The 25,377-nt window shown below is 44.3% G+C and overlaps 1 protein-coding gene across 3 annotated transcripts in view; it reads left to right on the top strand.

The window, feature by feature from the left end:
• Positions 1–10,114: 10,114 nt before the first annotated feature.
• Positions 10,115–25,377, top strand: part of SLC38A1 (solute carrier family 38 member 1) — a 51,760-nt gene continuing 36,497 nt past the window's right edge. The window contains exons 1-3 of one of the 3 annotated variants that reach the window (XM_090042398.1): positions 10,115–10,491; positions 20,661–20,866; positions 24,977–25,052. In XM_090042398.1, the coding sequence (XP_089898524.1) occupies positions 20,748–20,866; positions 24,977–25,052 (195 nt within the window). In that variant the 5' untranslated portion in view covers positions 10,115–10,491; positions 20,661–20,747. Of the gene's footprint in view, positions 10,492–10,586; positions 10,927–20,660; positions 20,867–24,976; positions 25,053–25,377 lie in introns of those variants that run through there. The other 2 variants (XM_090042395.1, XM_090042396.1) reach the window with 2 other exon arrangements.

The following is a 25,377-nucleotide window of genomic DNA, read 5'->3' as shown; positions in this document are numbered from 1 at the left end:
AAGCCCCCAGGATCCCAGGTAAAGCTGCTGGGGCCAGCCCAGCTATTGACCCCAGCCTCCCCTACCCCATCCGGGGCAACTTGCTGCATGCCAGAGCACACATGCATGGGCATTCCCCAGGGACAAGTAGTAGCAGCACAACTATGTGCCACTACTATTTGTCCCTAGGGAAATGCCCTTGCATGCTCATCTGGATGTGCCCAGGGTGGCTACCTGTAATAATCAATTAATTTATATTTTGTTTATATGATTATTATTGTTTCATTATGTGACTAGAAGGGGGTCTTTGCATGACTACATGGACACAAATATTATCTTTAGACGACCCCCATTTACCCATGCTGAAAGAGCAATGCAGACATCATTTACTCTGAAGTTTTATTTCTAACCATGCTGAACTCAACAGCCATGTCCAGATGAGCACACACATGTGGTATGCAGCACCACAGACCCATCTGCAGTGCCACACATGGCACACACTGCACATGCAGGCGTTCCCCACACTGCTAATTAACAGGATGGAGCAGGCGGGAGATCCCAGTGTGAAAAAAACCTGCACTAGAAGAAAGTGGGGTGGTGCATGTGGCAGCAGCATGCACTGCCCAAAGCCAGAGCCTGTCTGGCCAGAGCCATGCTCCAGCTGCCAGCCAGGCTCCCTGATCACCACCACTGGAACCCCAGTAGTCCCCCAGGATCCCAGGTAAGGCATCCCTACCTCACTCAGGGCAACTTGCAGTATGCCAGAGTACACATGCACAGGCATTCTCTGGGGACAAGCAGCAGCAGCACACTATGTGCCACTGCTATTTGTCTCTGGGGAAACACACACACATGCTCATCTGGACATGCCCAACGGGTCATGCTTGACAACAGAAGGGGATCTAAATGTTGGGACACAGAAATTTTGCGTGAATAAGACTGAGATCTGGAGGCAGGTTGAACTCACAGTCTCCATAAGTCACTATGTTCAAGATAACAAAAGTCCACCTATGCCTATAGGTAAGGCATATTTTTACTGGTAGGTAAGATAGGTGGGTACATTTTTTTAAAATCTTTTTCTCACCCTATGCTTTGTTCTCACTGTTAATGTTAAATAATGTTTAGTTTTATAAAAGATGGCTTGTCAGCCTATTAAAGCCTGGTCAGAGCTTTCAGCAGAAGCACTGAAGGGCTTGCATCTAATTGATCCTGCCACATAATACTGGCTTGTATGCAAAGTGCTACAGCATGGACTCCTGGTCTAAGCATGGAAGAGCCATGGGGTTCTGCCCTGTGACAACTGAAGTTTTAGGACTCACTGCCTGCAGGGGTACACTCAGAAAGATTGGAGGGATGAGAAGTGTAGCTAGCTCTGATCCACAATACCTAGCTCCACCACTTGCTATGTGACCTTGGATAAGTAACTTATCCTCTCTATGCCTAAGCTTCCCTTTCTGTAATGGGAATAATACTTACCCCATTTAGAAAAGTATGCTGAGATTTGTAGATAACTGATGAACAGAGGACTTACCATCACAGTCAATAATAATAATAATAAGAAGAAGACTGACTCCTTTGTTAGGTAGACACTCTACTTTTCCAATTTAGTGCATATTATTTTTAAATTATGCTCTGAAAACATTTTCATTGAATTCTGTCTTCATAACTAGTAGCTTTAATTACATCAAGCTTAACTGAATTACTGAAAAGCATGTAATACATAGTTATGTACTTAGTCAATGAGTTGCCCCTCAATATATTTAAGTGTTTTACTGTTATAGTGAGAAGTGCTATATAATTCCCTGAGATAGATATAGAAATAGTAATTATTCCAAAGAAATTTTAGACTGTAAACATGATTTCTGATGGAGCTGCAAACAAATATTTGTTTGCTATGCTCTTTTATCAATTATCTGAAACTCGAATACATTAGAATGTCAAAGATGTAAAGAGTGCAGTCATGCTTACCCTGTTCTGGATCTACTTGCGTCATAAGGAGATCAGACAGTTGTGATATATTTATATCAAGATGTTCAGGCTAAGCTTCAATATAAGTTTCAAATCCCTTCTATGAAATTTAACACGTCCATATAAACTGTTCACATACTGCACACTGTACGTACACAATCATAGAGAGTTTTGGTCTGTAATAGTCTGATTATCTTTAGAACAGAAATTTCAATCCATACATTATATTCAGAGCATAATGGATTATAGGCTACATTCTACTCTTACTGATGGCCATTTAATTTGACTGAGCTGAACAGGTGCAAGTAAAAGCAGAATTTGTATGTATTTTGAAGGATGGACAGCATAATGTAGATAAAAAAAGAAAAAACAAGTTTCATGATGTCTAACACTGCATATATCAGTCTGTCTTATAGAAATGTCTTATTCAAATAAGTTTTACACTCCTGCTTTGCTCCTTATCTGCACTTGTCCCTTTGTTTAACACTAACTTTATTTTTGTTTTATTCTTTTTTAAAGTATTAAAAATTAATATACTTTTGAGAAGACTTTCTTTAATCTCATGCACTGCCTTCCAGAGTTTTAACATAACAGTCTTTATTAGTTAGCTAGTCACTGAAGGGAAGTATAGCCTTAACATTTTACCACTATCTTCCAACTTATTACATGGAAACTATGAGGATCTGTCCCATTTTTTCAAATTAATTCTTTCCATGATGCTTCAAGCTGCCATAAACGCTGCTGAGCACATCACTGCTGGTTATTAATCAAGCCAGTATTTTTATGCTTGGCACTTATAATTAAACATCTAAATCTGTTTTTAGTTGAACTAAATAAGTGGCCTGAGGTGCTTAGTGTCTATAGTCCCCCAAGATTTTAATGGAAGCAACACATGCCCAGCATCTCTGAAATACTGTTGTTACTGCATGGATTAAGATGTCTAATTTTAAGCACACAAAGTTTGGGCTAAACTTTTTCATCCTCCCATTTCTATTCCAGTGGTGCTCAACCTATAGCTTGTTAGCTGGGTCTGGCCAGTGGACCCGTGATAACCAGCCCACAGAGTTTCCTATGGGTCTGGATATTTGATTGCAAGAGAACAGTGGCAGCATTAATTGCCATGGCTCTGGGAACCACTCCTCCACTTCTGAATTTCCAGACACTTGAGGAGCCCTAAGAGCCAAATGACATGGCTGTGGCCAGATCTGGTACATGGGACTGGCCAGCGCATGGGTTGGGTCAAAGCTGGATCCAGCATACGGGGTTGATCTTCCACCAGGTCTGGTATGCCAGATGGGATCAACACTCTGATCTCGTGAACTGACCTGACTATCCCTCTGGCCCATGGGGCCAGATAGGTTGAGCACAGCTGTTTTATACAATAGAATCTCTATAACTAGGGTCTTATCCAACAGGATATTCCCTGGTTTATAGTGGAACTGCCTCCAGTTTGCTCTAAATTACAGCAGCTGTCAGTAGTCCCAAAGAGCTGTTTTAGCAGGTGGTAACTGCCAAGGTATAAAGTCCCCAGCCACATTCCATTTCCCATAACTGTACCCTCATATTGAGGCTGTAAGATTTCCAGGGATGACAGCATCTGTTATGGCAACCCTACACTATAGAGAATTCCTCTGAGTGTAATCTTGCTAGTTAAGCTGTTTTTAAAGTTACTCTGTACCACCGGAAGTGACACAAAACATCCTTTGAATCTGGCCTGTGTGTAATAGCTCAATGCTGTCCCATGGTTATGTTTTGGTCTCATTCTTTCAGAAAAAGGCCAACTATTATAACACAATGTAAATTGGCCTTAAATTTGCTACATTAAGAGCACTTTTTTGAAACAACATATTACTAAACATGCTTGTCAAATGCGCCTGCATAAAATTGCTGCCATTGCTATCAATATCTACCACATCTGTAACTTTACTGGGATTAATTATTTTAGTCATTACAACAAAAGTATTCTATAAATCAGAATGTGAATCAGAATGTGCACTTTGCTGTCACTTGAAAGAAAATTCTATGGTGAACAAAAAATGTTATAAACTGAAACAATGGATTATAGTGAAAGGATATAACTAAATGATGAACAATTACAGTCAGAATGTTGCCACTGCAATGATGCCTTACATATAGATATAGATATGCTTATTGCTTAATTCATCTTTAAAAATTAGCAGAATGGGGCAGTCAGAAGGTAAGCAAAAAGCATTCCCAGAATACCTAAATGCAAAAAGGATGAATAAGAGATTTTATTAATCCACTATCAGTATCATTGACCTGATATTTGAATACCATGGTTTGACAAGTAAAGTGAGTAATTATATTATCTAATGATAACAACATCTAAGAAGTGCATTCAAGACAGTTGATTTTTTGGACTATGCTGTCTCAACATGTAAAGCCTGGAGGCGGATTAACACATGTTTAAATACAGCTGATGCCATTGGTATTTGTAGATTCCCTAACAAGTGTGGGCAGATATTTTCCAAGAACCGTACGCACCAAATCATGCAGAGAATACTCCATTAGGCATTGTAATCAACAGCTATTTTTTAGAACTTAATTTGTTATACCAGATATCCTGATCTGCAGAAGCCAGAGACCCCATGCTAAAACCTGATAGCAACAGCAGGGTTCTAACATGGTTGTAACAAGCGCAGGCCTGGCAGGCCATCTTTTATTAGGTGTTGAAGTGCACTAACTCAAATGGAAGACTGAGTGTTGCAGATTTTTCTGATAATTTAAATGGTATGCCAAATGAAATTGTGACATAATAAGGCAGTACCTTGTGACACAACTTTCATAGGGGTCTTCCAACTGGAAAAATCATTCTGGCTGCTATATTTGGGTCCCAGCATGCAACAGCTCAGCACCCACATAATCTTAGTCTTCCCTTGGTCAAAGTATGCATCAGCACTAATCCTTTCCTTGGCTTCTCTGGAACAGCTTCTGGGCTTACTTCTTTGCTTGTTTCCCTTCATGGAAATAGGACCTCAGAGTTCACCTGGTTTAGGGCTCCAGGACCAGTATTGATCATTGAAATTCCCCCATAGCTGAAGTTCATCCTCTCTAAGATCTCCAGTATGGTGAACACACTCTGCAGGGATGCATGATAGTTGGAGCAAACAGGGACACAGACTTTGTCAGGGGTCAAAAACTCAATCATTTGAGCTAGCACAAAAATATACTGATGTAGACAAAAACAGTACATGCTTGCACACATGGGCAACTGGTTCCTCCTGAATCTGGAGGGGTTTCCTCAGAAGCCACCAGTAGCGGCAGCCCTGTCAAGGGGGGGCACCGGCCCTGCTCACAGTGTCAGTGTTGGCCGTTGGGGAGTCAACGGCCCTGTCATGGGGGGCATGTGCACCCCCATGCACACCCTACCAGTCGCATATGCCTACACACAGTCTGCCTGCTACCCTTTCCTCATCACTTCTGAGCTTTTTTGGCTTAAGTCAAGAGTCCTCTACATGTAACGGATTCAACTCCTGCAGCTGATGACTCCTCCTAAAATATGGTGTCTCTCGTCATCTTGCAGCCAGCTTCCTGTTTCTGCTCTTGGCCTCCTTTTGTTTTTCTTCTCTCATTCTGGAATGGCTGGTGAAAGATCCTTTCTCTTGTAGCATCTTTTTTGTCAGGTGACTCCCTGAGCAGTCTCCTCAGGTTATAAAAGATCCCCACCAAGTGTCCCTTTGTTAATTTACCAAGCCCACTGTATTCAGAATGGGCTCTCGGCCACAGCCTACTTAAACTTTGTCAAAAATTATGCATTAAAATTTGTCAAATTTGTTTATGCATTAAAATGAGTGATCATCAAAACTGAAAGATCCTCTATTGTTAACTCTGTGCCAAATACACCCATCTTACCCTGTGTGTTTATTTCACTATAAAAGAAACTGGCAACAAGGAAGGCAATTAAGTCTATTTTCCAAAATAGTTTGCAACCTTACATAAATATACATAAAAACCCACCCCCCTCAATCAATCTTAATTCATAAACTGTACATAGGCAGATTCTCTAAATTGTCACATTTGTCATATTGTAGCCAACGAAAGAGCTATATGGTTTAATTTTGTAAGCAGAATTTTTATTAGAGAAAATAATTAGAAGATAATGTACATGATTTTTTAAAAGTCAGTTTAAAATTATCCATGATAAACAAAACATTATTTCAAGATGTGGGTCTGAAATTACTTTGACTGATAAGTATTTTACATGTATAAGATATAATTAGGGCAGAGCTGAGTGACAGGCCTAAATAAGGATATGGGCATGTGAAGAAGCTACCATGAGGAATACTATACCATGAATTTACAATGCATCTAGAAGTGCAACTTCTTACCACATAGTAAATGCCAAGTAACTGAACTACCTTTAAGAGTATCTGATGCACTCCAAATTCCCTCACAAAAACTTGTTCTTGTGTTTAGCCCCTTGTGTAGTGGGTCTCAACCTTGTTAGCTTAAACTAGTTTCTTGACTATGGAAAAATACTAGAGCAATTCTTCCGTTGTACAGAACTCAGAAAGACCACAACAGAGCAGGATGCTTTACCACCATCGATTCCTATTTGAAATCTCTGGGTTTATCGTGTCAGTCATGTATGGCTGTTGATACACCTAACTGTACTAACATTGCATGGCACCCTTAAAAGCCACAGCAGAAGGTTCAATATGCTTAGGTAAGTTTAAGTTCATGGATAGACATTGAAGATAAGGTGCAAGTGGCAAATAGGTCTAGACGTGAAAAGAAGACAGGATAGGAAAAGTGGATCTGTGAACTGTTTAAATGTATAAAAATGTGATTTGTATACCTGAAGCCATATACATGCATGAGATCATATGTAAAAAGTGACAAAGGATACAAAGAACAAGAGGGAAGAGAAGGGCCATGGAGAAAGTGGGTAGGAGAGGAACCTACAGTAAGAAAATCTGAAGAAAAGCGAAAGGTAGAAAAACAACTAGAGGACAGGGTCATAGAAGATGAAGTATTCCAAGATATCAAGGTGAATATGACCAACAGTCTCAAAAATAGTCAGTGAGCAATCAGTGAGAGTAAAAAGCCCTTTGATCCTATTTTTTCTATGATATATGATCAAGCTTTCAAACAAGCATGCTTTACATAAGCAATCTCCACACATGCTTCTGCGCATCAGGAGCACTGCACCTTCCAATGCTGTTTAAAAGTCAGCTGAAAGAATACTGACATTTGTAATTTAGTTTTCTAAAAACTAAATTTGTTACCATCTGAAAAAAAAAACACTTACTGGTTAGTCAGTGGCAATTTGAGGAGATGCATTTGAAAGAAAACTGTATCTGATACATGTTTTAGTCTTTCCTTTTTTGTGTCCTTGTCTGACAAGGTATTTAGCAGAATTTGCAGATTAATTGGAATCTGACAGGGCTGCACTGTGAGCACTTCTGCTATAGCTTCAAACTTCTGACCTCTGGGCTGTCAACCTTGCACCTGAATGCCCACACCACCGCAGTCCCAAGTATCTTAATGAAAGGTACTATTATTTTTGCCTGGTTCTCTCCTATCTTAAATTTTATCAAATATTATAAAAAGTAATAAGCTTGGGTCTAGGAATTACTGTTAATGTATAAAACTCATATTTGTAACATGAAACTACCACAACTATAATGTAAGAGTTGATAGCATGGTGCTATGAAAACTAATTAATCACTATCTGGTTCTTATTTTATACAAAGGAAGAAAAATAGGTTTATTATGTGCAATGTTGTTTGGGTCTGATCACATCCACTATGCAATTTACATTTGTGTTAGGTTTCTTCTTGAGATTCTTGTACATTCTCAGTTTTAAATATAAGTAAAATATCATATTATGTAACCAAATAAGTAAATTAAATGTTTTATCTGCTGTTGGGAAGGAACACTGGGTACTTTCAGCACAGAAATGAGTCAGGAGTTATGCTTCTAATTTGGTATCTGATCTTCCATCCCTTAATCATATGAGATTTCCACAGGGCTACTTAAATTACCTGTGTGAATAGACAGTGAGGTTTACTCGTGTGAATAAAGGTTGAAAGTCTGGCTCTTTACTTTGTGAACTTGGCCAAGTCACCTATTCTCTAACTTCAGTTTTCCTGCCTGTAATATAGGTGTCTAATTAGCTAATGTGACCCTTAATTAGTCAGTGTTTATACAGCACTTTTCAGATGTTATCTACAAAGTATTATTTTAATATATATGAAGTGGTCTGAGACCCTTTGAGGAAAAAGAACATACCAATAAAAAGTATCATTCCCTTAAGCCAGGTACCTACAGGTATGACAGTTGCCATTTCTGCTGACAGAGTGGATTGAATTGGAAATAGGAACTACAAGCAAGAACTGCCACTGCTTGTGACCTAAAGAGGAAAGCCTCTGTAGCTGAGGCCTGTAACAACTCAAATCCTCTGCAGGCTGCCAGAGCACAGCTCTGCAAGCTGCCCTGTATCACAGCTTACACAAGCACATACGTTAAGCATGTAGCAGTTCCATTCAAGTCAGTGAAACTAAGTTCTTATCATTAAATATGTACGTAAATAATGGTAGGATTGGGTTTTATTTGCCAGTGACGATGCATTTTTACATATTTATTCTTTAGTTTCTTTCGAACTGAGGTTCTATTAAAATGATATAATAGAATCGTTTACAGGGTTATCAGGGACCTATCAAACACACAGGCACCTGCCTGCTGTGCAGTTAGCGTACATGCCACTTCCTTTTTCTGTTTTCGGAAGAACAAAACCATGACGTGTTTCAAACTTGACTGTATTAACGTGTGACTACGCAGGGAAAACATTTCCAGTTTACATAATGTATGGAGAAATTAGCGAACATAGTCAGGGGCACAGGTTGGCTTTTCTGTACTCGATTTGGGGAGCCACACACAAGCTTCCCCTTTTGGTGGGAACTGATAGCTGCCCACTGTAAGGGTTTGGCTGTTGTGCCGAAGGCCTAACACAACAAAACCACATGGTGCACGCCAAGGATTTGTAGATAAACTAACAGTGTGACTTGTTGCAAAGAAGGCTAATGGCATACTGGGCTGCACTAGTAGGAATGCTGCCAGTACATTGAGGGAAATGATTCTTCCTCTCTATTCAGCACTGGTGGGGCCACATCCGAAGCACTGTGTCCAATTTTGGGCCCCACCCCTAGAGAAAGGATGTGGGCAAATTGGAGAGTCCAGGGTAGGGCAACGAAAATGGTGAAGGGGTTGGGCAACATGACTTCTGAGGAGAGGCTGAGGGAACTGGGCTTATTTAGTCTGAAGAAGAGAAGGCTGAGGTGGGATTTGATAGCAGCCTTCATCTATCTGAAGGGGGTTTCCAAAGATGGACCTGGACTGTTGTCAGTGGTAGCAGATGACAGAACAAGGAGCAACTGTCTCAAGCTGTAGCAAAGGAAGTTTAGGTTAGTTTTCCCTATTATCTTTCTCCCTACAGGGGTTGCAAAGCACCGGAACAGGTTACCCAGAGAGGCTGCAGAATCTGCATCCTTGGAGGTTTTGAAGACCCGGTTAGACAAAGCCTTAGCTGGGATGATCTCACTGGGGATGATCCTGCCTTGGGGGGTGGATTGGACTAGATCAGCATTTCTCAAGTCATGGGTCACAACACAAAAGTGGCTTGCAAGAATGTATGAAGGGGTTGCAAACGAACTTTAAAAATGGATTTTCCTTAAAGAAGGAAAACGGGAATCCGTGGCTTTCCAGCCCCCAATGGGGCTGCTTGCGCCCCTCCTGCCTCACACATTGGGGTGGGGGCAGCAGGTCAGGAATGGGGGGCACTGGGCCAGGACTGGCCATTGATGTTTACAAACGGGTCCTGGTACAAAGAAGGTTGAGAATCATAAAGAGTCCTTTCCAGCCCTCATTTTCTATGATTCTCACAGAGGGCATCTGGTGGCATCCTGGGCATCCTTTCAGGGTGCCAGGCAAACTGAGGTGGGCAATGGTGATGCCCCTGATGAAGCCAGAGGTTTCTAACAGGAGTCCACGGCGCGGAGCATCCCGCCCTGGGAGCGCTCCTCCTCTTCAGCAACAGCAAAAATGTCTTTTGGGTTTTTCCACAGCCAAGAAACCGGGGCAGGGGCCGGAGCACAGACCCCCGGCGGGGCAGGCCGAGTGCAGGCTCCCCCCGCGGTCCGACCCCCACCCACGGCCCACAGCAGCGAGGGGCGGCGGCGCCGCTTGGGGCGCGGCCCCGGGATGGAGCCAGACAAAGGCTGCACACAGGCTCGCAGGGGATCTCGCAAGGCGCTGCCCCGAGGCCCCGCCAAGCCCCTGCTCCAGCCTTGGGGGTAGCAGCCAGGCCGGCCGGGCTATGTGGGGGCAGGCGGGGCGGGACGGCGTGGCCCGAGAGGAAGAGGAAGAAGAGGAAGGGAAGGGGAGGAGGCACCTGCCCGCCACTACCACATTGCCGCTGCAGATCGCCTCCTTCTCCCGCCCGTCGGCGCCGCCGCTGTCCTTCCCATCCCCCGGGCCGCGTCCAGGACCAGGAGGCAGCACCAGGGCCCGCCCGAAGGGGAGGTGAGTGTGCGCCCCCCATCCGGTACTCAGCGGCGGAACTCAGTCTCCTTGAGGGCAGCGGGGACATCCTCCCCCCCCGCCCCTGGGTGCGTGCGGCGGCCTCCCCGCGGCGGGGCTGAAGGAGCCCCGCGCGCCTAGGAATTGGCGGGAGACGGCGCCGGGATAGCGGGGGGCTGGCGGCCGCCCTGGGGCTTGGCAGTGCTGCGCCACAGCGGGCCCGGGATGCTGCGCCGCCCTTGTAGCCGCCCACCCCACCATTTCCGGGCTTCGGGGCGGCCCCGAAACCCCGCCGAGACAACGGGGAGGCTCCGGCGCCTCCAGACACCCTGCCCCAGGCGGCCGCCTCTGGCTGGCTTTGGGGGCTCTCCTTGCCTGCGCCCGGGGACCCCCGCTGCCTGCGGGCTATCCAAGGCCCCTCCGGAGGTGTGTGAGAAGGTGGGTTCAGCTCTTCCCCTTCTCCTGGAGCTGCAGGCAAGAACAAAGGAGCTAAATTTACCCGCATCCACCTATGGGTACAGACGGCTCTCCTGGGCAGGGCATGCTTTTGCTCCCTTGCTGTCAACGTGGAGGTTGCCTCCCATCTGTCGCTTTAAGATGTGGGCCTCATGAAAGAGGAGAGATGCTGTATGTGAAAAAAACAAAAACACCCTGCTTTTCCTTTAGGTCAGTGGTTCTCAACCCTTTTTGTACCAGGACCCATTTGTAAATGTCAATAGCAGGTCCCAACCCAGTGCCCCTGAGCCCCAGAGCAGTGGGGGTGGGGGGTTGCAGGGCAGCGGGGCCCAAGCAGCCTGGAGCTCTGCCAGCCTGCAGGGGGTTAGCCACGGTTCCCCATGTTTTTCTCCTGTAAAGGGGAATCCATTTTTAAAGTTTGTTCCCAACCCTTTCGTATATTCTTGCAGTGCACTTTTGTGTTGTGACCTGCTGGTTGAGATACATTGCTTTAGGTCCAGAAGGACAACTGAAATCATGCCCATCATCAGCTGCCCTTTGCCTGCCTCCCCTCGGGTTTGACCCTGCCGCATATCATTAGATTATGCAGCTTGCCAGCATGCACGTGTTGCTCGTAGGCATTTCTACTAACCTATTTTTTCAACTGATAAGTGACTGCTGCTTTGTGGTGCTTCATTCATCTTTTGTTCTTTGGTATTGTTGGAGAGGCAACATGCTGCAGACCTTTCATTGTGCCAAAATGAAAACACTGGCTGTAGTTTGTTTTTTTTTAATCTTTGATTAAATAATTTCCAACGTGGAAAAGATGCTCTGTATTCTCAATGACCTCTCTCAAATCAGTAATGTTTTTAGTAGAAAAATATATATTCAGAAGAAAACTTAATGCCATAGGCCCAGACTTCACAACCTTTTGGCTGACTGAGGAAATCTCAGCTGGCATAGAAGAGTAAATAAACAGTATCAAGAAGAGGCCAAATTCAGACCATGCCCTGTTTGTTCTGCTCCCAAAATAAATAGTAAAGACTTCAGTGGAACCCAGGAATCATTGAGCCCAATTGGGACAAGATACTTGGTGACACTTCACTGAGATGTAGCTTCACTGACTTCAGAGGAATCAAGTGGTTCTGAATGTGATTCTAAATTTTACTTTCTTTTAAAAAAAAATGTGAGAAAGAGCACTCGCCTGAATCATTATGCACCAGATGCAGCATGTGCCCCACTGCTTCTTCTCTTCTGTACGGTAGGATTAGAGGTGATGTGGTTGGTACCTAAGACACTCAAAACTGTAGAAAGGCTGGTGATGGTTGGGTTATAAACAGTCTGACTCAGAAGCTCTGGAGTCTAAGTGGAGAGGACTCTTTTCCCATGTTTCTTTCAGAAATCCTCTGTAGAATGCCATAGGGTATGGAGGATCACTTCGTCTTCACTATTCAAACTTACCTTTTCACAAGGACACTAATGCATGAAGGAGGAGGAGAAACAATTTAAAGGGATTTCTTCCTTACTTGTCCAGTCTGACCTTGTACCTTTATTCCACTACTAGTGAATTGCCTGTCAAGAATGACAGGGTAGGAGGGGGTGAAGTGCCACCATCCTGTGCTGCTGCCACTTCCCAGGAGCAGGGGAGTGGGGGAAGCTGGCATGCCACCACCCCGCGCTGCTGCTGCTCCATGTCCAGCCATGCTCTCCCCTGCTCTGCATCCGGCCCCGCGCCCCTGCCGCCACCTACCACCCCATACTGCCCCCACTCCGCATCCGGCTGTGTGCAACCCAGCTCCCCCACTCTGCTTCCGCCTGGCCTGCTCCACTGGAGCCATGACCCACCTGTCATTCTTGACGGGCATTCTTGACGCAGGACTGGGGAGACCCACGCCCCCAAAAGCATTACAGATAGATAGACTAAGCCCTTATCTATCAAGCTAGCCAATTGCCCATCAAGAATGATGGGGGGGGAGGGAGCGTGCTGGGATGGAGTGCTGCCACCTAATGCCCCATGCTGCTACTGTTTTGCCTCTTGCAGGGAGCGGGGATGGAAAGCCAAGGCCAGCCCCGGCTCTACCACCCTCTGTCCCATCCTCCGGGCAGCTTTGGAATCATTGTGGCGCTCCCCCACATGTGGAGCACTCTGATTGGGTGTTTCCGTCAGCCAATCGGAGTGCAAATCAAGCCTTACAAACAGACAGACTTAGGCTTTTATAATATTAAAGTTTTCCAGCAGGAAAGAGTGGTAACTGGGCAGCACTGGGACCTTTTGTGTTTCTACATTTTCACTAACTTACAGTGGTTTTGCCTCTTTCTCCATACTAGGGGGGGCTAGCACATTAAGCCTAAATAAATATGATCTTTAAAAATACACATGCAGGAAAAAAATTGGTTTTAGTTAAAATAGTGAATATTATTATTGTGTTTAAGAGGAATCCATACCACAAATCAATTTCAGCCTCGTTTAATCAATTTTATGGAAAGCGCTTTTGGTCTAAGGGTTACATGGAGTAGGCCCTGAATTGTGGAAAGATTTAACTATTCTGAATATAAATGGTAAACTAAAGTTATATTTACAGGTAGTATTGAATTATTATAACCTAAATCCAAAACAGGAAGTTTGAACAGCTAATCTTTGTTATAATCATAACAGTTCGTTTTAACTCCTAAGTATTTTACAAATATTATACAGTGAGGTTGGCAGATAAATATCATTGTTCCAATTTTATAAATGCAGAAACTGAAATAAAGATGGTAGGAGGAACTGCATAAAACCAATGGAGGTATAAAGATCTCCCTCCCTAGGAGTCTTTTGAACATTCAGGACCAAATCAAATTTTAAGTAACTCTTTAAAAAGTTGCTCGTTTGTGGAATCCTTTTGCTGTGTTTTGCATAAATCATTTTTCTATAATATCAAAACAGAAATTTTATACTAAAATATATTTTTACCTTTTCTTTTTGCATCATCGTTAAGTAAGTTGCCAAAAGCCAAGCAATGAGTCAGTAGATGAGTCAGAATTGAACTTTTTCAATCCCTTATTTACAGTTCTGTTCACAACCTGGTAGACCATGGGTTCTTAAGCTAGCTAGGAGACTGTAACCAGGATTTAGAAGAATGTATTACCCTGCATTTCATTATGGCTGAATAGAATAGAGAGCTCCAAAAATAATGAGACTGGATGTTCCTGATACTACTTACTCTTGCAACATAGGGTCACAGTGTAACAAAGGTAAAGAACCTCTACATTAGTCTTCATTTCTCTTATCTTTATACAGTATTGTCTTTTAATGTCTGTTTCCAACTTCACTATAATTTCCTTTATCAAGTCTCTTTCAGAGGAGGTTGGCTTTTGACATGATACCCTGTTTTTAAGACCCATTTTGGTATTTGGCTTTTTAAATGAATATTTAATATACACATTTTCAAACTCATTGTTTCATTATTTATGTCCTTATACTCCTGTGGGTCATATTGCTATTCCCTGCAAAGAACACTCAAAGGTATAAGCAAAGGCAGGGCACATATCACATCCCAGTCTTGGCAGAAAGCAGTTTGTGTGAAACACAAAGCTCTGGATTCTGATTGCTTTAATAAGCTGCAGAGAGCAGTTTGAGGCAGGTCTGTTATATGCATGAACAGAAAATTAAATCAGATTTCAGCTTTTAAGCAAATTATCTTGAATTCCATAGTTAAAACGTAGTTAATTGTATCTGGGAAATTTACCATGGTAAAAGACAATTGGATTACTGGGAGTTCCACAGTGAATTTATGCAAAGCTATGTGGGGAAAATCCTGAGCAGAAGTGAAAGAATATTACTGAAGCTCACAACTGCCCTCACATACCTCTCAGATATCTGCTACTTTTGAACAGGCAGAATTCTGACACTTTATGAAAGGTGCCAGATGAGGAAAAAGTCTATAAAGGTTAGATTCAGGTAAAAGATATCACAGGCATGAAGCAGGTGCCATTACCTCCTTTTCTTGTGACATTAACGTAAGAAGTGCCAGGTTTGAGAGAGAGAAATTGTCTAGAATGTCATTGTGTACAGGTACTACTGGAACAAGCAGATAAATATGACTGGACTTACCATCTCGTGGTCTGTTCGGATATCCAAACTTTTCAAATAGATTAAGCCTGTTACTAGCGCTAAAGTAACGAGGGCGAACCTTTTTCTCAGATGTGCCACAAATTGGCCCTGTACCCTTCCCAAGTACCACTCTGGTCCTCTGTTGCCCAACTTCCTGCTCTACTTCCTGCTCCCTACCTCTGTGCTGTAGCATCCAGGAGGCTGGGATTTCAGGGATTCTATTAGAATGATGGACCTTTCAGGAGTGGGGTAAAGAAAATGCATCAAGTTCTTTGAAAGCTTTTTTTAATAGTCTGTGAGGTTCTCAACAATGCTAAAAAATGCATTATATCTGACTTCTCATAATCCCTTTCCATAAATTTCAAGGCGAAGGTATTGTACTGTATAAATAACGTAGGGTAAATAAATTATATGTACAGTAAAAGTGCTGTTAGCTGGCATCCCCCAGGAATGGGGGATGCCAGATAACAAAATATACCGGTTAATTGAGCGTCCTGAACAGGCGTCCTTGATTATTCAGGCCACTGCTTTTCTCATTGCGTCCTGGGTATTGCCGACCCTCCTGCGGGACAGGGAGGCAGACCCCGTGCAGCCAGTTATGGCCCTGGGCTATGGGGGTTCAGAAAAACTGGACATGCCACAGTGGGCACGTCTGATTTCACATTACCTTACAAGCCGGCATGCCGGTTAACAATTCTGTTCTTTTCTAGGGTTAAGGCAGGGCTGCCCAACCTTTTTGAATGTGGGGCCAGATCATGGAACTTTTTATCACCCAGTGGGCTGGCAGGAGCGGGCGTTTGCACAGCCTGTCCAGTCTGGCTGCAGCCTGGGGGTCAAGGGGTGCCGCCTGACCCTGCCGTGTCCTCCCTGCCACCTGGACGGCCTTGAGGATGTTCCCACACCTGCGCACCTGGGCTCAGCAGCCAGGGGGACATGTGGGGACTCTACAAGGGGGTGCAGGATGTGCAGGGACACCCCTCTGCTCCCTCTCCCCTGGGGCAGCCCGAGCCCAAGTGGAGGGGTCCCTCCCTCCCTGGGGCCTGCAACTCACCACCCCCAGTGCAATGTCTGCGGGCACGGGGGGATGTGGGGAGGCAGAAGTGGCACCGGCTTCCCGCTCCAACAGCCATGGCAGCAACATCTCCCATGGGCTGGCCAAAGCATCCCTCCACGGCAGCACCCATGCCCCCTGCATCTGCCCGCCCACTGCACTGCGACCTGCTCCAGCCCACGCGCACGGCGGGGACCAGCCTGCAAATGAGGAAGGGAGGGGTGGGGCCAGGAAGGGACACAGTGAAATGAGGGGGGAGGGGAAGAGCCACACTGCGTTGGCAACGTCAAGCTGATACGGTGCATGTGGGAACCTTGACCCTTCCTCAGCCCTTCAGCAGCCATTAGGAAGCTGCTGAGGGGCTGGGGGAGGGACAGGGGGTTCCCATGACAGCACCGTGGGCCACAGAAAATGGCTTGGTGGGCCGCATGTTGGACAAGCCTGGGTTAAGGAAGGTGAGAATATAGGTAATGATTGAAATTGGAATTAATTCAGTTACTGATCAGATAATTGGTTGTAGCTGTATAGCTTTTTAAAAACCAAAATAGTAAGAATTAAATATTAGGCCAAGTCAGTGCTTGGGATTTTTGCTTGCTTAGCAACGTTGGGCAAAAGTTTTATATTTTTTATTCCAACATTTTTTATGATGGCCAAAGCCATAGTGTGTACACAGTTATGCAGACATAAAATTATTTTTGCCAGTAGTTTATTTCACTGCCAGAACCCACATAAGTTACACTAGCAAAGCATTTTGTTAGTATAGCAAATAAAAGCTGCACCTATCAAGAGCGTTTTGCTGTTATTGCTATTCAAGCAATATTTTTACATTTAGACTAGCTTTTATTTTAAAAAAGTTTTGGAGCTTTCTTCAAAGCATAGTAATGCCATCCACTTACCTAGCATTTCAATTGCGGACCTGTAAGCACCTAATAAAGCTGGGGTTGTGTTATTTTAATCCTTTTTTAAAACAGATGAAAATACTACGTGCACCTGCCCAAAGACTCGCAGTGAATTAACAGTAGTCAGGATAATAGTCCAGGTTTCCAAGTGCCTAGGTTTCTGCATAAACCTCTAGACCCGAGTGGCTTATCAGCTTAGGAAATTCTCTCATTTGAGAAGTTATATGCATTGTTCTGATGACTGAAATATTCCTTTATCTGAAATGTAGTGAAAAACTTTTTCTTGTTACTTGGGTCATTTTGTTGATGTTAATAGCCAACTATTATCTTATCAAAAATGAACTGCTAATGAACTGTGTCCCGGGGAGCCAGAACGAGACTTACCCGTGGCAGCGGCAGAGCCCGAGCGGGACATCCGCCACTTGTTTACGCCGGTGCAGCCAGAAGCCGGCGCCGGTGCCGGCAGTCAGAGGCCGGCGATAAAAGCGGCCGCCGAGGAAAGATGGTGGCGGGACCCGGAGAGAGGGCTCTCTGCCGTTGAGGCAGAGGATCCCAGCAGGAAGCGAGCAGGTAACCTCGCACCCACTGGGAGTGAGGACCCCAGAGGGGGATGGGACCCAAACCCCTCAAGAGGAGGGTCAAGGGACGTCGGGGGCAGGTGAGCTGCCGTCCGCCCAGACCAAGGGTTGGAGAGCGGCAACCATGGCCGAACGGTGGGCCTGCTCAGAGGGGAGACGGGCGACCCCGGCAGGGAGTTGCAGCCCGCCCAAACGGAGGGGAGAATAGCAGTGGCAGCCAGCCCCAGCACAACAAGCAGGGAGCGGCAGACCGGCCCGGAAGACGAGGGATCCAGTGAGGAAGAGTTCTGGGACTGTGAACCCTCAACTTGCGGGGCTTACAGGTCTGGGGTCGGGGCGTCGGCCCGGGAGGGCACTGACGAGGCACAGTAGGGCCTAGGCCGGTGTCGGCCACTGGTGGCCAAAGCCAGAGAAGGGTTGCCCGCAAGGGACCTAGGAAGGTCCGGGCTAAAGACTTAGTGTTAGCCTTCCAGATTCCTCGCATTAGAAGAGGAGCCCGTCGAGGAGTATCGCTGGGGAGGACCAGGCAGGGGCCCGTAGAGGAAACCCCGTCTTGGCCGGGACCCGGTCCTGTAACGCCCAGGGCACGGGGAGCCTGAGGATAAGGGTCGGCTGGGCCGGTGAGGCGACTGGCCTCAGGATAGGGAGCCGGGGCATCGATTAGAAAGGACACCCGAGGAGGCGTGAGGCCAGGGTGCAAGGGGTGGCGGAGCCCCGCAACGTGACCACCGGGGATCCCGGGCTGTGGAGTAACCAGGAACCGCCTTACTGAACCTAACAGCAAGTCGTGGCAGGTGAGAACCAGGGCAGGAACTTGACGACTCAACATCTACTCCGGGTCAACGGCATCCCAGGGTGAGTAGCAGCGGTCCTCCACCCTCAGGCTGCTATTCACAGGGAATTCCCCCCCCAGCCCAGCAGACACAAACTGCTAACATGAACACTGTGTGTTCTGGTAAGTATTAGGATGCTGAAGGGAAATCGAAAATCCTGGCTCCATTCACTTCAGAGTGAATGGTAAATCTTCCACTGACTTCAGTGGGGCAGGACTGCATAACATGTTGTTATATCCACTTTTCATAGCATCTAAGCTTCCATTAACACAGGTTCTAGGTTTTTCTATTGCCAAGAGAATCTTGAAATCAGCTCACTTGTCTTCTTTTATCCAGCTTTGCAGCTCTCAGCTGAACATTAGCAAAAGCAGGGGTGTGAGCTGTACCTGAGTGAGTTGTGAACTTTGCCTTTGACTCGGTTCTGAGAAGTGTTAATTTCTGCACTTCAGTTTGAGAATATTAAGCACTAATGTGTAGGGACAGGTCTGGAAATTCTTCAGTAGAAGTAATATGCGCTATGCATATAACAAGTGCTTTCAGAACTGGGCTCCATGAAAAGCTTGCACTAATTTAATTTAGATTTCAGATTTTCAACTAATTTAGTTAAATCCATGCAAACCTTTGTGTAGACACTCTTTTCAATTTCAGAGTAGTACATTTTATTTCAGGAGCATAGGAATGGAAAAGGCCTCCTACGTCAAACCTAATCCCCTACAGACACTGCGTCATAGAATCCCTTTCATAAAGTAATCAAGCTACATCTCCAAAGGAGCAAGGTTTTTGCTCCCACTGCTCCACATGGAAGCCTATTTCAGAACCCCACTGCTCTCTTGGTTAGAAATTTTATTTTAACAATCAGCCTAAATGTATTTGTAGCCCATTTATACCAGGAGGTCTGGCAGCGTGGCATCTTATAGACTAACTTGTTCAGAGACCAATGAGCTTTTGTAGGCAGCAGACTTCACCAGTTGCTATGAATGGACTTGCAGAGAGCCGGAGCAGTAAGTAGAAGGGAGTAAAGTCCTTTTTATACAATGGATAGGAAAAGAGGGAAAAAAGGAGGGAATGCTATAGAAGGTGAAGGTGGGTTGAAGAGATTAAAAAGGGATAAACAAAGACATTATTCTGAGTGCTTGAACCAGTTCTGAGGCTCTGAATGCCTGGCTCCCCCAGTATTTTGAGTCTTGATCAAGATTCCTCTGTTGTCCCCTGGCTGACTGGCAAATGTTAAGGTCTGGGGACAGGAATAAAAAATATTGTAGCCTAGGCTAGAAATTTGCAAGAACTGTTTCTGAAACCCTTCCCCACATGTACAGGTTGTGGTTAGCTGACTTACAGACTTCTTTGATTCTTAGAAATGCATGAAGTAATCTGTGGAAATTTTGACTCTGCCCAAGTATAGTATTTCAAGTGGCCTGTATCTCTGATGAGGACTCATATTTTATGGGAGTGGATTCATCCCATTCTCCCTAGTTATTTTTGGTTATCACAAGTAAGCATCTTCCAGTGTAGGAGAGAATTTATTTCTTACAATGAATGGTTTAAATTGGTTGATTGAAGAGAGAGCCTGCCTATGTGTCAAAGGATTGAGTTTATTTTGTTTACATCATGCTTCAGATTGTAACCTTCATTTAATGAAATTGTTAATCAGTGGCATTTTTCTGTCTGATTAGCTAGTTACAGATATTGGCACATTTAAATAACTGGAATTTAACTGCTTGGAAAAAGGAGAACTAGAAGTACTTGTATTCCTGAATTGCCTCCACTTGGCATCAGGGTAGATTCTTGTAATCCAAGTTATAACTGCTGAGACATTTTATATTTGTAAGTAGGAAAGAGACAACATAAAGAAATATAGAATGACAACTTCCTGGAGTTTGAACTAACAGAACATTTTTATTCCTTGGCTGTTGGGCTACAAACTTGGTCTATGATGTTGGTATTGCAAATTTGTTCACCATTTTATAAATGTGAGTGGTCTGAAGTATCCACTTGAAAGTACTGACAAAAATTGGTTGCTTTTTGGAGTTCTGATTAATGTCTGAGAGAATTTTACTCCATCTTTGATTCTTAGAAATGTATGATGTGATCTCTGGAAATTATTGACTCAGCCTAAGTATAATCTTTCTAGTGACCTGTATCCCTAATGAGATTTAAGATTTAATTGGTAAGAGGCTCCTTTTTGATTGGTAGTTGTTTGACAGTGTTGGTACAAGGGTTTCATTTATTTCAGTACTATGCATTGTTGATAATGCACATCTTGTTTCTCTTCCTGAATTTTAGGTTTGTCCAGTTCACATTGTGACTGCCACATATATTCAGAATATCAATCAGGCCATAATATTTGGATATTACAGTTTCTAAACTAGGATGCCTTTCAAAAACGGGGTGGAATTAACTGAGTTGCAGAATATGAAGGTCCCTGAAGATGATAACATCAGCAATGATTCAAATGACTCTGCAGAGGTAGAAAATGGCCAGATAAATAGGTGAGTATTTTTCCACTGATACTGTCTGTCCTGTGAACACACTGTTTAAAAACAGTATTCTAATTTTCAGTATAGGTCTTGAATTATTCATTACCAAGTCATGCTCCATTTGAAGATGTAATTTGAATTTCATATGTGACATCTGTTGGGCAAAGGCGGCAACAGCAGATAAAGCAAACAGAGTAACAATTTATTCATCCTTTTGAATCTTTCAAATGAGTCCAATAAAATGCATAAACATATAGTACATCAAAAAGCCAACATTTCAGAATGTCTGCTTCTAGTGTGCAGAAATAATAACAATAATAATAATTAGAACAAGACACATTTTGAGCAAAGATTTTCACTGTCATTTAATCCACAAATGGAGGATTGTAACCTTACTGGCCATGTCCATGTAGTTTAGACTTCTGTGAATTTGTAACTTGCATTAATAAGAATAAATGTAGATTCAGGTTATATTTTAAAAAGTGCAAGTGGGAGTATATCCAAAACCATTACTCCTAAGATTATAGTAGGAAAAACCCTAATAGATTATATATTTTAGAAAATTCAGCAGAGGTTCACATCTAAAGCTTGTATTTAAACTTCAAAAAAAAATTCTCTTTCGAGTAATTGAAGTAAAATATCCTTGCATATTTTACATTATTATTATTAAATTTAGCTGTAAAATAATGTTAAGGGTTTTCTATTATTTTAGTAATAGAATAATGCCATGTCCTTCATGATTATTGCAAAGTACTATAGAGAGGTATTCAGTTGGGTTTTGAACAGAAGCTGAAATTATTAAAGGATTCTACCTTTATCCTGCTCAGACTTTTCTGCTGCAAAGAGCTAGCTTCCTGCGAAACTTTCATTCAGTTTTGAAAAACAGAAGCAAAAGTACCTGGACCAAAGCCAGCCCTCATCCCTTGCTCTTCCTGCATGGGACCAGATGACCTTTGGCATCTAGGCTGGTGATTTTGGTTCATGTCCCAATGTAAATAAATAATAAATTGAGTGCTACCTAATAGTACCAGTTTAGGATGCCACCCAGAGGCAAGGCGATCCAGGCTAGCCTTTACTCCTGAACATAGATAGCACTTGCTATCATAAGCAGTTGTATTGACAGAAAACGAGTAGCAAATGTTTCGATGGACTTCTAGGCTGTGTCTAGGCATGTGTGGTTTGTGACATCACAAACCACATGCATTGAATATTAAACCATGTGTACCACTGCTGATCTGGGGTGTTGAGGCAAAACTTGCTACTGGGATTCCTGCCCTGAAGCACATGGAAACTGGGCAGAAGGCAACCATGGGCTTTAGTTTAAAAATATAGATCTTTGATTTAAAAATGCAGAAGTATAGCCTGCAATAACTTTTGATGTGCTAAAGTAATACACAGTTTAATTTGGAGCTTATTACACTTAGGTAAATTAGAACTGTATGTCCCCAGCCAGCAGATGTTAGTTCATCTAACAACTTCAGAATGTGAAACTCTAGGGTGCATCTACACATTGCCCTACGGCAACGTAGTGATGCGCTATGTCGCTATATGGTGTGGTACAGAGATGTAGTGATCATGTGAATTTACACGTGATCAGCGGGTATGTGGCTGTAAGGGTGTGCTCCCCCATTTTAGCATGCTGCTATGGTGACATAGCAAGAAAATCTAACTGTGTGCTGTGCAGTATGGGAGGTTACTGCACCGTGCTTTAGTACTTCCAAAAGGAATTACTAAATCACAGTGACATGTAGACATGCCCATAGTGAGGTTTTTAAGTCAAGTCACGCTCTTTGTTCATTTTGCTTGCTTGTTATATTAAATAATGGCTGCTTGAATTTACCTAAAACAAAAGGAATCTTTCAAAGAGGATTAAATTAAAGTTAAAAATCAAATATTAGAATAACTGATGCAAGAGCTAGAGTCCAGAGACCCATCTGTAAGCTAACAAAGCGGTTAGGACTCTCACTTTACACAGACCCACAGAAGCTAAACCACCCAACAAGATTTACACAATCCAAAAGATTTCATCAGAGAAAGGAAGTAGGAGAAAATTACTGTAAGTGTTGTGCTCGTAACTCTAGAGTGGTGGACCCCAAAGGCAGCGGACAGATGCTTCTATCGTAATAGCAAGAGACTGTGCAGAAAGAAAAAGAAAATACTGTATTTTTCGGACCATAAGACGCACTTTTTTCCCCCCAAAAGTGGGGGGAAAACGAGGGTGCGTCTTATGGTCCGAAGGTGTGTGTCCCGGGGAGACGGGGCGGAGCTTGCCCGCGGAGGCGGCGGAGCCCGAGCGGGACACCCGCTGCTTGTTTATGCCATGTCCCGGGGAGACGGGGCGGAGCTTGCCCGTGGAGGCGGCGGAGCCCGAGCGGGACACCCGCCGCTTGTTTATGCCGTGTCCCGGGGAGACGGGGCGGAGCTTGCCCGCGGAGGCGGCGGAGCCCAAGCGGGACATCCGCTGCTTGTTTACACCGGAAGCCGGCGCCCGTGCCGGTGGCCAGGAGCCGGCAATAAAAATGGCCAGCCGGAACACACATAGTCTCTCCTGCCATAAAAATTGGGTGCGTCTTATGGTCAGGTGCGTCTTATGGTCCAAAAAATACGGTAGTGCAAGTGAGGTCTAAGGAAGAGGGCTACATCACCCTGAAGAGCAGTTCTCTTGCTACTTTCCTGTGCTAACTAACAGTGAGCTAACTTCTTGGATTTACCAGAACCCTTTGTTATAAATCTAGTGGCCAGATTTTTGACTAAAGCCGCAGAGTATGGAGTGCAGCTCAAGCTAGAGTTGTGCAGCCCTGCAACTTTGACCTGGGTAATTCAGTGCCAATTCCACCCCCTTAACTCCAGTTATTATTAGGGGCCTACTTAAATCAAGGTTTGGGGATTTTTGTAGGAACCGTGAAAAACAGTAGTTTCCAAGATCACTGCCAAAAAATGGTGTTTCCCACAATTTTGCGTAAAATGGCTTGGGGGTTGGGGAGGGAAACTTATCAGAATACAAATAAAGTGCTGCAATCCCTGCAGCCATAGAGCACGTGATTTGAGAGGCTGAGGTAGTGACATTGGCTCAGTGGAGCCACCAGTCAGGAAAGCAAAAAGGTTTCTGCACCATCTTTTAAGAAGTCAGATGCAATGTTGCAGTCTGAAGATAAGTGACTGGCCAATCAACAGCAAGGGGAGGGGCCACTGGAGCCCTTCAGCCAATCAGCAGCGGCGGGGATGCTCACCACAAAATTGGCTTGTAGCCCATGAAAATCCCCTCATCTCATTGTAGTTTAGGTAGGTCCCTAGTGATTATTGGCTTCATTAGCACCACAGCCAGGCCCTTATCCCTTAGCCTCAACCCCTGTTAGGAGAAGGGAGTTTGGGTCACTGTAGGATGCTAGAACAAACGTGCTGAACCCATCCTGGGCCCTGAGCCAGGGCCAGACCATGGGGCTTCTACCAGGGCAGATATGCAGGATCAATAGTTGGTAACAGGGACAGCAATGGCTTTGCAGTTCTGGGGCTGGGGGCAGCAGGGATCTGGAAGGAATGAGAATGTTTGATATTGGCAGCGCCAAGTAGTAGTAGGGGGAGGGGTGGGGGTGTCACACATCTCTTGCTCACCCCCGTGCTGCTGATGGCTATGTCCAGCAGGGCACGGGGACCCTAGATTTTGTAGTAGACCACATTCCCAACTTCCAGTAGCCCAGCAGGCTGGATGGAACAACACTGCAGGCCAAGTACAGCCCAAAGGCGTGTTTGATGGCCCTGCACTAGAGGGTGAGCCTCAATAAGATAAGCCTCTTGCGTTATACGGGCTTTGTGGTTAGGATCCTGGCTGCTACAACTTTTCCCTGCTTCTGCCTACATCCCATCTGCAGTACAGGTGCTGTTCCTAGCTGCCTGTTGCAGCTCCTCACTGCCCTGCTGTGGGTGCAGACAAAGTCCCCACCTTTAGGAACACTGCAGACATGCCAACAAAGCCTGTATGTGCTGTAGTTGCTGACCTCCATTTTAAACAGCAATGAATTGGACCTCCTTTTACGTATCCGATATCTGTTTATAAAAGTGAAATATGTACTAGAATGTTATACATCCTTTTGCTAGGTAACATGTTCTCTCATTTCTTTTTAGCAAGTTTATTTCGGACCGGGAAAGCAGGAGAAGTCTGACAAACAGCCACTTGGAAAAAAAGAAGTGCGATGAATATGTAAGTCTCTTTCTCTAACTCTCAATAAACTGTATATTGTGCATATTTGAAGCATTTCACTTTGGTGATAAGTAGGGATCTGGGTTTTCTGTTTGCCATGGAAAACAGAAAAAAATGCAACTTCCCCTTTTATCTGAGGAAAAATTTAAGAGTTTTCATTTTAATGGAGAAACATGCAGATTTTGCACTTTTGTAAAGAGCTCTCTGCATGTTGGCAGAGTTGCAGCCTGCAAAGGGATGCGCATGCACACACACCCACACAACCCCTCCCTGCCAGGCAGCCTGAGAGCAGCTCTTACAGGTAAGTCTGGCACTCTGGGGGGTG

The sequence above is a fragment of the Crocodylus siamensis genome, chromosome 4, assembly GCF_052110815.1.
Source record: "Crocodylus siamensis isolate JL-2025a chromosome 4, ASM5211081v1, whole genome shotgun sequence".
NCBI lineage: Eukaryota > Metazoa > Chordata > Crocodylia > Crocodylidae > Crocodylus > Crocodylus siamensis.
Note: the sequence above shows the minus strand (reverse complement) of the source record. Positions and strands in the feature narration are given on the sequence as shown.